The sequence below is a fragment of the Alligator mississippiensis genome, chromosome 6 (assembly GCF_030867095.1).
Source record: "Alligator mississippiensis isolate rAllMis1 chromosome 6, rAllMis1, whole genome shotgun sequence".
Classification (NCBI taxonomy): domain Eukaryota; kingdom Metazoa; phylum Chordata; order Crocodylia; family Alligatoridae; genus Alligator; species Alligator mississippiensis.
Window position 1 is genome coordinate 34,331,112 of NC_081829.1, and position 13,534 is coordinate 34,344,645.

The 13,534-nt window shown below is 42.4% G+C and overlaps 1 protein-coding gene across 9 annotated transcripts in view; it reads left to right on the plus strand.

Annotated features, from left to right (window-relative positions):
* LOC102558169 (heparan-alpha-glucosaminide N-acetyltransferase) overlaps positions 1-13,534 on the plus strand; it is a 361,824-nt gene that overhangs the window by 121,931 nt on the left and 226,359 nt on the right. For all 9 annotated transcript variants that reach the window (XM_059729771.1, XM_059729773.1, XM_059729770.1 and 6 more), the window contains one exon: positions 11,627-11,709. In XM_059729771.1, coding sequence (XP_059585754.1) covers positions 11,627-11,709 — 83 coding nt within the window. The remainder of the gene's footprint in view (positions 1-11,626; positions 11,710-13,534) is intronic.

The following is a 13,534-nucleotide window of genomic DNA, read 5'->3' on the forward strand; positions in this document are numbered from 1 at the left end:
GACTTGATGCAATTGCCAATATTAGTTCACAGCAGTATTGGTTGGCTTCATGAATTTATTTCAAGAAAACTCCTATAAAAAATATATGAACCAGAAAATTCAAATACAGAGTCTAAATACCCCAAGTTTCAGGGTATTCATATCCTAGGTTCTTATTCAGCCCTTCATAGAAATAAGGCTACCTTGTAAAATGTTAAAGGTTGTATTTCGGACATTGAGAACTCTGGTGTTTTGACCTTTCTCTAAGGCTAGGTACAGACCATCAAAAAGCCTGAGGTGGAATTGATTTAAGTTGCATGGTTTTCTATATATAGTTTAAGTATAGTTGTATAGTTTAAGTTGGTAGTTGTGTCCACCTGGTCTTGAGGAGGCGTTCCCTAGCTTCCTTGGAGCATGCATCTGTGCTTGGCCGCAGCGCTTGCTCCTGTGATCTCAGTGGGGGCTTGCATTCTTCCTGTGGGAAACCCTGAAACTCACCTGCCATGACTTTTGGTGTTCCCTCCAGTGGTCCCCTGCAGCTTGGTCATGCTCCCTAGCAGGAATTCTTGGGGCTCCCCTACAACCCAGCCATGCACTAGCCTTCAGGACAGCTGTTTGAGGATCTGCTGGGCTCACCCTCTAGTGTTGGCTTTTGCACCCTCCTTGCCTTCTGGGTCCTTGATGCCCTTACCCAGCTGCAGGGTGTTTAGGATGCTAGGCCATCCCTGATGTTCCTTTTGTGTCTCCCTTAACTGCGCTACACCCTGTAGTGCCCCCTTATCCACTCTCGACTCTCAAGTGCTGCCCCAGGGCCCTGACCTTCATTCAAGGGTCCCTCCAGGCTATTAACTAACAAACTAGTAAAGAAAAGGAAAGGAGAGTAGGGCCTCAGCCAGTCCCCACTCATGACCCCAGCGTCTGTGGATCCCAGGGTCCCTTGATGTCATCCTTGTCTTTTAGGGGCTTGTGAACCCCTCCAAGGGGTCTGTCTTGCAGCCCCTCAATGCTGGCCAGCACAGCCTGTGTCCGTCATGGGGAGCACCTTCACCACTTCTGGCTTTGCCTCCCCCATTGCTTCTTTGCTGCTAGCTTTTATTTCAGCCAGGCGGTGTTCAGTGAGATGTCAATTGCCCACGCCGTCTTTATCTGTACAGAGAGCCGGCTGGTGAACTGCACGGGTGTCTCATCCCAGCGCAGCTCCTTCATGTCTTCTGGCGCTGTAATAGATAAGTTTGCACTGCCTTCAGGGCTTTCCTTGAAGGGTTGGGTTGTCTCCATGTAGAGCCCTGCTGTGGGGAGGATCTCCTTGCCTTCATTCCCCTGGGATAGTAGTGAACAGAACACACATTGGCCCTTTAGTGAGGGGGCAGGGCAAATCCTGGATTGGGTTCTGCCATTTTTAAACGAGTTTCCATGTGCCAAACTTCTGTTCTGTTTTGGGGATAGACTGGTTTCCGATTACTTATACCTGTAAAAGCATCTGTATCTGGCCTAACTGTAGATAAATCATGACACTACTTTCATTCTGTGCTACTGTTATATACACAGCTTCGAAAAATGACTGTTGCATAAAAATCATCAGACAGAAAGTAAGAACCATGCTATGCCACACCATGGGTCCTGTTTATGCTGTTGAATTGAAAATTCTGTGATGCCCATGGAAGGGTTAATATATAAAAGGTTCCTGCTTTCAAAGACAGAAGAATAAATATCCTTGGGGTAGAAGCAGTTCAAGGGGAGTGATGATTTGGCAAGGGAAGTTTTTTCATGTTACAATGCTTTTAACATAATATTCTGTAGAAGAATTTTGGCAGAAGATGCCTCTGTGGCATCAGACACTGGAATTCTCTCAGTCTTGCTGGTGTTTGCAGTTTCACTGATGCTTAGTTGAATTAATCTTTCTTTCTCAATACAGTAAGTTGTTTTTTCCCCTAATTCACCTCTAAACTCTTCAATGCCACTACCAAGAAAACATAACAGGAAAAAAATGGAAGCTAGGCCTTGGGTTCAGTTGAGAGCTTCAGCCTAGTCAAACATCTATTTAAGGAAGAAAAGGCTTAATTTAACTGTTTATTCTCTCTTCCTACTCAAATACAGAATTGCTTATTATTATTATTATTGCTATTACATTATAGTATCTGGGTCTGAGGAAATCATTGTTTGTAACTTTGTTACTTGTTAGTTCATCCAGTGTGGTTGGCAGTTTTCACAGGATGGCAATTAAATTTAAATATATTTATATCATACATGTACATGTGTGCCTCAAAGACCCTCAACAGTGATGTGCAGACTCATTTGAAGTAAAACACAGCTGTTATATTAGGGCAAAGGTACAAAAGCTTCCAGTTATTGCTTACACAAAATACCAAAGCACAGCAGAAGCAGCAATTTACTTTAGGAATCATTTCCATTATCAATGAATCATCTTTTTTTTTATTAGATGAGAAATAGGCAGGCATGCCAAGTCCCAGTGCACTAGTACATTAGAAAAAACTTCTAGTAAAGCAGTGTACTTTTCCACTGAAATATTCCTGTATCCCTTTCTAAAGCAGATTACCAAAGTATTGAAAATATAGCCAATTAATCCCTACTTGCCCATGATACATTAAGTGATTGAAATGCCAAAATGATGTCTAGACCTGTTCTTGATTCCTTTCCTAAATGCAACTGAAGTCTCCTCTTGTTTCACTCTAGCTCAAGAGCAACAAGAATGAAAACATGGTGTACTATATTATATGGCTCTTTTTCATCCCCATATAAACTGTCTAGTATTAGAATGTTGTACTGGCACCACCAACACTAATACCTAAGTGCATCCATGGTATAACAAGGCTCCTAATTACTCATCACAATAAATGAAATAACAGTCTTAAATAAAAGGCACTAATTCAGGGGCAGGCAAAATACAGCCCATGGCCCATTCTATTCAGCCCGTGGGGCCCATACAAAATTTAGACAGTTAATATTTATCTACCTCTGGCTGCCTGACAAAGGTGACAGGAGCCAGGTGCAGAAGAACACGGGAAGCTGGTGGCAGCACTATGCAGCCTCAGCAGGAAGGCCAGTCCAGCCCTGCCCCACCCCCAGTCCCCCTACACCCAGCTGGAAGCCTCTGCCTGTTCCTGTCTCTCTCTGCTGGAGGGAAATTCAGATAAGAATGGGGGGAGGGAGGCAGAGGAGGACCATGGGCAATTGCCTCAGTCCTCAGGGCCGGGCTGGGCCGGCTCCTGCGGTCCTGGCGCTGCATCCAGGAACCACATGGTGCTGGAGTGGCTAGCGGGCAGGGTTGGAGCAGGGTAATGGCTGTGGAATGTGGGGGGAAAGGGCAGCGAGCAGGAGTGCAGCAACAGCCAGGCACCAGTTTCCTGGGGCCAGTGCTGGTGGGACCCAGAGCAGGGCAGCAGGAGCTCTTGGGAGCCAGGCTGGCTCCCCCCTCTCCCTGCTGGCACAGCTCAGCCAAGCTCCATACGGCCCCTGTCGGGTCATGCCCCACCCTGGGCCCCCGCTGCTGCAGGCCCCGCACTCCTGCCAGTCTGTTGCTGTGCTTCATGTGCTTGCTAGCTGCCACTCCCCTGCTGCCTACCACAGCCAGTTCCCTGCTTTCCTTCCCACAGAACTTGTGGCTGCATTACTCAGCAGGAACTGGCCAGGTCCCTTCAATTCTCAGCTGGCTACCTGCAGTGCCAGCTGGGCTTCTGCTGGTCCTGTGGTCTCAGCTATACAGCTGGGTCTCAGCTGCGCAGCTGGGACATGGTGCCAGAGCAACAAGTGTGTGTGTGGGGGGGGGGGTGGCGGGTGAAACGGGGAAGCATCATGAGAAGGGCAGCAGTGGCAGATGGGAGGGGAAAGTGGCAGTGAGTGGGGGCATGGTGCCCATGTCGGTGCCCCAAGGCGAGGAGTGGCAGGAGCATAGAACCTGGGCTTGGAGGAGCACTGGCTGGGGCTCTGCCTCAGAAAAAACCCCCAAAATATTAGCAATTTACTGGTGAAAATTTTACTTCTGAGTAAGTTTTGAGTCAATATCCTGGCATTGTGCTGATGGAGCAGCTGCTTTTCAGATAATAGGCAAACAGTGGCTCTTGAATCCATCTCATAAGTGGTTTCCATCTTAGTGAATGAGTCAGAAATTCTTTATTTTTCCCCCAGGAAATTGGGGATAATGAAGGGTCTTGAAAATGGACTAAATGTACCAGAAACCAAGAGTTCATTATCCAGTGTGAGGGCAGTGGTTGATGAGACAACACCTAAGGTGCATGCCTCAGTGCTGAAATGAATGGCCTGCTGAGTCGTCCCAGCATCCTGAAGAAGGGGGGAATTTTGAGGGCAAGGTTATGGCTAGTTTATTATGCTAATATTGTCCACTAACTCATAACGGGAAGGGGAGGGATGGTTGTGGTGGTGTGAATGACTTTTGAGCACCGAAGGAAGAGTCTTCCTTTCCATGGACTTGACAGTTGTCAGCTACAATGATTTCATGGAGGTGTCTTAGATCAGTACCTGCAAACTGGTGCTCACAGCAATGGTATGAATAAGGTTTTACAATCTGGTCATGATTAAATCATCAATAACTTAATTTCAACAGTGAGGAAAAAACAGTAACATGGTAAATGTCTTCAATGTTACATAAATACAGTTTTAAAAATTGTTAAAGAACTGTCCCATAAAAAGCCAAAAATTTGCCTCAAGGATCCTAGAATATTGAAAACTGAGCTCTCCAATGCAAAACTATCTAGTCATTGACCTTCTACTAGTGCAAGGAATCCATGTCTCACCCTGGCCCCATTTTCTTTAGCTTCAGTCTATGTGTACAGATACAGCAAAATCAAGACCAGTGCTCCTGGACACCTCTCATGTGCAAGAAACCCACATGGTGACAGTGTGAATAAGGCTGTACGATCTGGTCATAATTAAATAATCAATAATTTAAGTTCAACAGTGAAGAAAAAAAAAAGTGTTAAGTGTCTTCAGGGTTATAGATACAATGTTAACAATTGCTGGCCAGACTGGATAAGCTAACAACAGTCTCCTTTCAATCCCATCAAGAAAATGAAGTATCCCTAAGCCTTATCACATGCTTTAATTACAACTCCAAGAACACACTGTTCTTTCCATATTTTCACACGGTCTTTCCTGAAGCAATTTAGGTTCCCTTCTTTAGCTAAATTGTCAGCCATTCCAGAACTTCACTCATATGATTGGTTGAAAACCTGAAATCACACTGTCCAAAAGAAAAACATTTTCTAGATCCCCCCAAAAAGGAGCAAAGTTATGAAATGCTGTTAATTTACACTTCATCAATTCTTGGGGGCCAGCACATTCAGAGTGCTATAAAGGAATGCTATATTTTTAGGCAATCTAAAGCACCACAGTAGGAAGGAAAAGGAGCAGGAAAATGGTATATCTTAGAATTCTGGATAGTCTGCTATAAATGCTGTTTTGTACAGAGCTGAGTTGGATCAGGGCAGAAGAAAGTCTATCCATTATGTCATTGCTTTCTGTGACAGGGTAATAGGTCCACCCTGCTGCACGATGCTGAGAGAACAAAGAAGCAACAAACTATGGTGCGGGCAAGGGAAATGATTAGCCATGGGGATCTGGTGGCAATGGTGAAAGCCCCACACCACTGAAATCGTTGGTGGTACTGCTGTATGCTGAGTCGTGGGAACATGGCGGTGGCGGCAGGATCCCTGCACCACCAGCAATGCCAGCGACACCGCAGCACACAAAGCTGCAGACGGGTCAGCAGGGGCAGAATGGCTGCACCAGCAAAAGCCCAGCACCCTGGAAACCGGGAGCAGGACAGTGGTGGCAGGTTCACCACACTGCAAAACTCACTGACAACCTAGCAGCATCCCATGCCACAGCCAGCAGGAGCCCAGAGATGGGACGAAGAAAAAAATCCAGTGCTGGCATAGACATGCTTTGTAAGTGCATGCCAGCACCAATTTGCTGCCTGGGGCAGCGAGGCACTGATAAAAGCCCTGTGTGCCAGTCCAAAGCGGGGGACCAGGAGGAAGTCCTCGGCAGCCTAGGGCAGGCGGAGAGACTGTGGAAGACCGGTTGTGGTGACCCCAATGTGAGGAGCTGCCCCCACACACTGACTCAGCAGAGTCAATCGGTGGGATAGAGGAGGAGATGTGGGATTTCTACTGTGGAGAGGACTGAGAAAGATGATGATAGACCTACAAGGAAAAATGAGAATGATGGCTGACAACAACACTGCATCTGTGCGACGACAAAGTAACAACAGGTTGGTGCTAGGTATGGTGTGGAGGAGGTGGAGCCACACGATTCACATGCTACCAAGCGATCGTAGCTGGACACCACTGAACTGGGATTAACAGTAGTCCCCAAGATAAAAATTTCCATTAAAAACGTGGCAGGCAAGAAGTATCAGTGGGTTAGGTAGCTGCTGCCATGGCAAACTGTTGGTCCGCAGAACCACGGTTGGCTTGGGATGACTAGAAAAGCCTAAGCAGGGAGCTCTGGACAGGCACGGCAAGTTACAATCTTACTGCACCAGCCAGCCAGGACAGGGAAAAAAGCCACGCTGAAAACTCCAGATGCTAATTAGGCCAATCAGCTGGGAGAACTGGCTAGGCAGCAAATGGAACATTGTGGCCGATCTCACTGCTGATCAGCATGGGGAATTAAGAGAGAGCCAACCAAACAGTCAGCTCTCTGCTGGTGAAGAGAACAGCACGGAGGGAGACCCATAGGGACACAGAATGACGGTTGCAGCGCATGGCCAACCAAAGGGACTCAGGAGAGAGTTCTGAAGATTAACTTGCCTGTGGAGCTGGGAAGACGAGGTAGTTACAACATCCAAACCAGTGAGTTTGAGTCCAGTGGGTGCAATATCCCAGCCCACAGACCTGAAGTAGGGAGAAGACAAAGCTGAGTGGGGATGTGAGTTTGGGGTGTTGGCCCAGTATAGTTCTGCCCTGAAAGATAAGGGCAGAGATGAACTGTGGGATGGTCTGCTTGGGACATGTGCAAGGAAGAACAGGGCAACTGACCATGAGGAAGGAGCAGGTTGCCTGTAAGCTAATCCAGGCAGCCCAGAGACTCTGACTCCCACAGAGGATATCTAATGGAAGAAAAATCATAATATCTGGTGTGGTAAGCACAGGGTATGGGGATGGTGAAGCCCTATGAAGAGGAGCCAGCCTTCTAAATTGCAGAAAGTAACTCAACTGTCTCCTAGGACTGAGTGCATCTTTGGTTCCTTACTTTTCCATCTAAGTTGTGGCAGGAAAGTTTAAAGGAGACTATCTGGTCCAGCAAGGAAGAGGCTGCAATTTCACTTTGGGGACATAGCTAGTCTTCCATACTTCCATTGAAAAAATAAGTCCTCAATTTTTTACAAAACACAAGAAATATTCTGTGTATTGCAAATTGTTCTGTAACTTTTATTACAATTCAGCTACTTTATACTTTACCCTTGAAAACTTCCAGTCAACATTTCCTTTATTGAAGACAAACAAGCTTGCACCATTTCTTTGATTTCCATGCTGTGCTTTCTTTAATTTATTTTTTTTAACTGTAAAATAAACATCATGCCATATTTTCATCTGCTTGGACGATTAAAGGTTTTGACCTTAAGGGTAAACTTCAGCTCACAAGTGCAAGGGGATGAATTATATGAGATTTGTTATTCACGTTTTATACATTATTGTGCAGATGCTTCATTGCATCCCTGGGGCCTTATAGTAAAGGGTGATTTACCTTATTGAGGTTCTTTGTATTCCTGATGATAGGAGGTGAAATGAGCCACATTTCAGAATAGCTGAAGTTACCACAAACAGATGGGAACAGAGCCCATAGAATCACCTAGTTTAGTACTTTCAGATTACAAAGCTAGCATAGTTTGACATGATCCAACAATTTAGAACTGAGAGAGGTCAGATTTCCATAAATATCTCTGGTTGTGACACTGCATTTGAACCTCATAACAGCTCTGGCAGGGAAATTTAGCCAATATATAAATATGAAAATGAATGGAAAAACCTTAGACAAGCAGAATTGTTTGCCAGAGCAGAAGCCATTGTTCTTTCATTCAAAATGATGGCACAATATTAGTCCAATGTGCTGGCATGCCTGCCTGTTACTTGCTAATCACATCCTTTTTTTGCACCAAAATTGAACTGTTTATGATGCAACTTTTATTGGTTTCCATGGAATCACTACACTTGAACACTGGTGAGAGTTCAGAATTTCTCTGATTACATTTTTTATCTATGTCATTATATGCGCATTCTGCATACTTTTTCATGACTTGATCTTTGAAACAAAAATAAAGGCTGAGTTTTTACATGGAAACTACATAACTAAATCCAGGAGAAACATGGCCAGGAAAAATGTTGATGAGATGGTCCTCAACTCACTCATTCTCCCTAAATTGCTTCATTAGAGATCAAACTTCTCAGTGAGAAAGCTCAAGCAGGTGAAACCTCATGGCAATTTCCCCGCTAAGTTTCTGAGTTGCATTCTGGTATCAGTTTTGACATGCACAACAGGTTAATGGCTCTGATTAAGAGTTTATCTCATCTTAACTTGTTGAGTTTTGTTTAATATTAACCTAGAAGATTATTTAAAGTGGTATGGGCTTAAACCAAGCGAGTCTATGGCATAGCATGAATATAAACATTTTGTCCTTCGATTAGAATATTTTCTATTCTTTCTTCCTCCTGTCTTCCAGCTGTAGAGTCTCACCTAGATTTTCAGTTAACAAGGTGACCATTTAAAACCACCAAAACCATCATCCTTCAAGAAGCTGCAAAATTGTACATACATTTTCTTGATTTGTGATAAAGGTTCTACATGATATTTGGCTGTGTTCTTTTTCCCTATCCAACACTTCAATGCAGTGTTTAAGTAATCAGTTTTGTGTGAGCTGCATTGCGCAGTTCACAGAATAATTAGGACTGTGGTCAGACCTAGTAAGTGAGTTTGCTTTAAGAATTATGTGGACTAGTGGTTAGAACATAAGCCTTTTAGGTTGTATTCTAGCTTCTACAATGAATTCCTTGTGTCACCTTGGGCACTTTGTTTAAGAGAAGCAGTGCAGCTACCAGTAAGGTGCTGGGTTTGGAGTGAACACTTGGTTTTGCTGCTGTTTTGTTGGATGACCAAGAAAAGATCAGTTCTTTCTCCATGCCTCAGTTTCCCCATCTGTAAAATAGAGATTATCTTGCTGTCCTCCTTTGTCAAATGCTTGGAGATATGCAGCTAAAAAATACTATATAAGAGCTCTAGGTATTAAGATTACTTAATTCTTTCAGTTTAACCATTTGTCAAATGGGAACAGAGTTGATCTACTTCCCAGGGGTGTTGTGAGATCTTAGACTTTTTATCTAAGGAATTCTTAAAAAAAAAAAAAAAAGTTTATCAATGTAAATCATTATTGCCACAGCAGTGTATCAGCATTCCTGAGGGCTGTGATTTTCAAATTTAGGGAACTTAGGCCCCCAATTCTACCAAAGTTCCATTGCAGTTAGGTGCCTAGTTCACTTACATGCAATGGAAAATCTCTATAATTTTTCTTTCTAACTTTTATGTAAAGTAATACATTAAAGAAAAGAAATGAGAGAGAAAGTTGGCTTTTCTAAACACCTATGAGGTGCATTGGTATAACTGAAGGTGCAATGTTGCATTGGTTTATCTAAATCTTTGTTTTGCATGTGGACACCTATACGCTTAAACCTGGTTTACATTAGTTTAACTTGCACCTGTTTTATCTCCCAGAGAGAGAGCTGGAAATACTAAATAAGGATAAGAGAAAATCAACCATGAATTTATTCTGTTAATGAGTTCCAAATGTTCTTGGATCTGTCATCTTCTTTTTGTTTGTTTGTTTGTTTGTTTTCCCCCTCCCCCACCACTCCTCCCCACCCATCAGCAATTTGAGAATCTTAAAGCAAATTAGGAGAAGAGCTTTCAATAATCATAATTAAACATGAGACAATTACCAAGATGAGGTGCCCCTTAATCCTGTTGAAATTAGAAAGAACTGGGGAAAGCAAACTAATTTCCTAAAGATTTTTTTCCCATCAATCCACCTAACCTCTGTTAAACCTCATGCCTTTTTCCATATGCTGCTTCCCTCAACTAGCACATCTGCAGATGCATGCTGCTGCTGCTTTGTGAGAGAGCCCAATGCACTTTCAACTGCTACTTGTGCTCTGTCTTGCCCAATTTCACTAGCTCTACCTGTAGAAAGCAAATAATAATAAGCAGGTTGCCATAACTTTTTACAGAAACTGCAGGAAACATCTTAATGCAACTGTCAGTCTATGCACGTACTGTAGGCACTCTCTCTCTGATAGCCTGGAGCTTAAAAGCACTGTTCTTTGCCAAGGAAGAGGCGGCTATCTTCAATCTGGCATCTGAAAATGACAAAGAGATCTATCAAACAGAATTAGGAGCACAGATCCTTCCTGTTCTGTTTAGCTTTGTAATTTAATATGAGTCAAACCAGAGGCCTGGCCTGAGAAGAGGCGCTCCTTCAAATCTAATGAAGCACTGCTCCAGTTTACCATCATTGAAATATTAATATGCAAACTTCCTATATATACATATAGAAGATAGAAGGCCATATTGTGGATGACAGGAGAGGTTTATCAAGGAACTTTGATGTTTGGAGCTTTGCTTCCAATTTACTCTTGTTTACTGGGTATGACTGGATGTTTCATAACCAGTTTTGTATTATTCTTTTCAGTCCACTCCAGAAATTTCGAGAGAGGGAATTTCTGCCATGTGATTAGGAATGTTCCTGAAACATGACTTAAAGGCTTCAGAAAGGTCCAGAAAGATCTTTTCCGGATGTAATAAGAGAAGAGGTTTCCAAAATTTGTCTATAGTTCCACTGATTTCCCTCCCTCCACACCCTTTATACTTATACAATCCACTTGAACCAGCCTATAGTGATTTATGACTACTGTAAGATATGAAAGGACTAACTGGAAAAAATGCTTTTCTCTCACCTTTTGATGCATAGTCTGTTTGATGAGAAAACAATATGCAAGAGCAATGAACTATGTTGATACCCTCCAGCCTCCAGATGAGGATCTGGCTCACTGTGCTTAGTGGGTGAATTATAGCCCCCATGTCAACCTAGGTCACTTTCCCCTCCTGGTTTTATTCATGTTCTTTTTTTGAAAAAATGCTCCAATCATTTGTGTTACAAATTCAGATCATGGCATGGTGTATATCATTTAAGGGTATGCTATTGCTAAATGGTTTAAACAAATGATTTTCTTGAGACTCAAGGCAGAGTTGCTATTTAGGAGTGTTTCAGCAGTGCCCTCTCTTAAATTTGCCTACAGGGAACATGATCAAGGACATATTTTTTTTATCTGATTTTTTTTTTCTTTCTTTCTTTGCCATTTCCTCTACCTTCACTTATTTGCTGTCTTGTTTAACACCTAAGTTGTAAGGTATCTGGCAGGAGCTCTTTTTGTCACTTAATCATCTGTTACCTATCATAATGGGATTCTAACCCTCTCTGGGCACCAATGTAATGTACATCATAAAAGATTAATTCTACCCAGGGAATAAAGTGGAGTTTATTGTTTACAGAAGTCTTGACATTAAAAAAAAAAAAAAGCAGGACAGGAAAGCAAAAACTATCTGTTTTACATTTCAGGATAACAGCGCTTCAGAAAGCACAAGGACAGAAGTGGGGAAACCTAAACGTAGACGACTTCTTTCCTTGGACACATTCAGAGGGTAAAACTTTCCACCAAGGCTTTGGTTTCTGTGTGTTTCTTAAATAGTTGGATTCTATTTAGTGTAATGAAAAGATACACTTATAAGGAGTGTCAGAAAGAGATGTAATAAGAGCTTTCCTGAAAAAGAAATTTGGTTACATGTTCTCCTTAATGATCTCACAAATAATTTAGCAAATTACTGTTTCAACAAAGACTCATTGGGTCTCCATCTTACATATGGATTTTCTCTTAACTAGTGCACTTTCCTGTCATAGTCATCATTCTGTTGTATGTTTCTTTTCCATCATTTAAACTCCAGATTTTGATTTAAACCCCCAAATTTTGGAAAACCTCTGGCTGAGATTCAAATTTTTAAAACTGAAGCTCATCTTTACCTAAGTCAGGATATGTTAAATGAGCTGTCTATTCCATTAGTTGTTGTAACTTCTGATTGCCAGTTTCCAAAAATCTTTGGGAAATCCTGAAAGAACAGTTTCCACTTGGAATGGAGCTAGCATTAAGTAGTAAATAGTAGCATGTTAACACAAGCCCTGCAGCTCAGTGTTCATGTTTGTTGTTCCTCCCATGGTCGCCCACAGCAACTGCACTTACTAATATAACTCTAGTGAAAAGATTTAATGCACTTAGGATGCACTTAAAACAGTTAGGCCTGTTTAATCAGTCCAGCTTCTTTAAACCCACTGAGAAAGCACAAACAACGATGGAATATTCCCTATAGTCTGATATAGAGGAAACTCTGGGTTTCTGCCTGTTTGCCCACAAGTTTTTTTTTTTCCTTCCTTTTTTTTGCTTAGTATTTTTCCAGTAATTCAGGAGTTGGCAGCAGTATAGGGCTGCAGAAGGAGCAGTGTGGCATTCTGTCAGCTGAATGACTCCAGCATAGGCTGTGGGCCAGTGAAAGCCAACCACATTGCAAAAGCAGGCCAGCTTTTCCCATGCAGATCACTGTTGCACTAATGTGATGTACAAAGAATGGCACACCTTTTTAAATCTCTGCTTTAGGTGCTACCTAACCCTTCGGTAGGCATGTATTGGTGACCTCCCATGAGGGTGGGTGTGCTCATTACTGTACTGAACCTCTGTCAGATTCTTCTGCCCTGTCCTGCTCATCATGCTTCCAGTTTTGTAAACTGTATTAGAAAAACAGCTGAACTGTTTACACATACTTATTCTGTATGAAAAGCCTACTTTTTACTGTGCTGGCGACTAAGCATAATAGCATGCTGCAAAACTTACTACAAGTGGGTCAGAAAAGATTCCTCCCAGATAAACAAATCTAGAAGAGCTTCAGTGGACTAATGCCCACTCATTGGCAACTTGCCATACATATTCACATGCCTCCAATACATTAGGAGTCAGGTACTTGGACTCTGTTACCAGAGTCCAAGTTTTCTGGAACAAGTCAGTTTCCTTGAGGGTCTGTGTTTCCCTCTCCACAATTTTTCTTTCAGGTTTGTATTTGCATACAGTATTTAGACAACAGTGTCCCAATCACAGAGTTTCTGGGAGGTACTCATATATTTTATGATATATAAATTACATCATGTAACATTATATATAATAAACACACATTTATTAGATGATATAAAATATTATTTAAAATAATGTGCTATGCACTGAATGAAGCAGGAATCCTTGAGAAAAATAATACATTGTCATTTAATGGAAGCAGCAGAAGGAGTCTGAGTTAAGGCTGCACAGGCAACCATAGGCATGATCCTAACTTTTGGGTTCCTGGATGTGCAATTCTAATAACCTCTTTTGATATCTATTTTGTGTATAATTGCCTAGTTTTTTTAAAAAGCAAACTGACATCCCTTCCA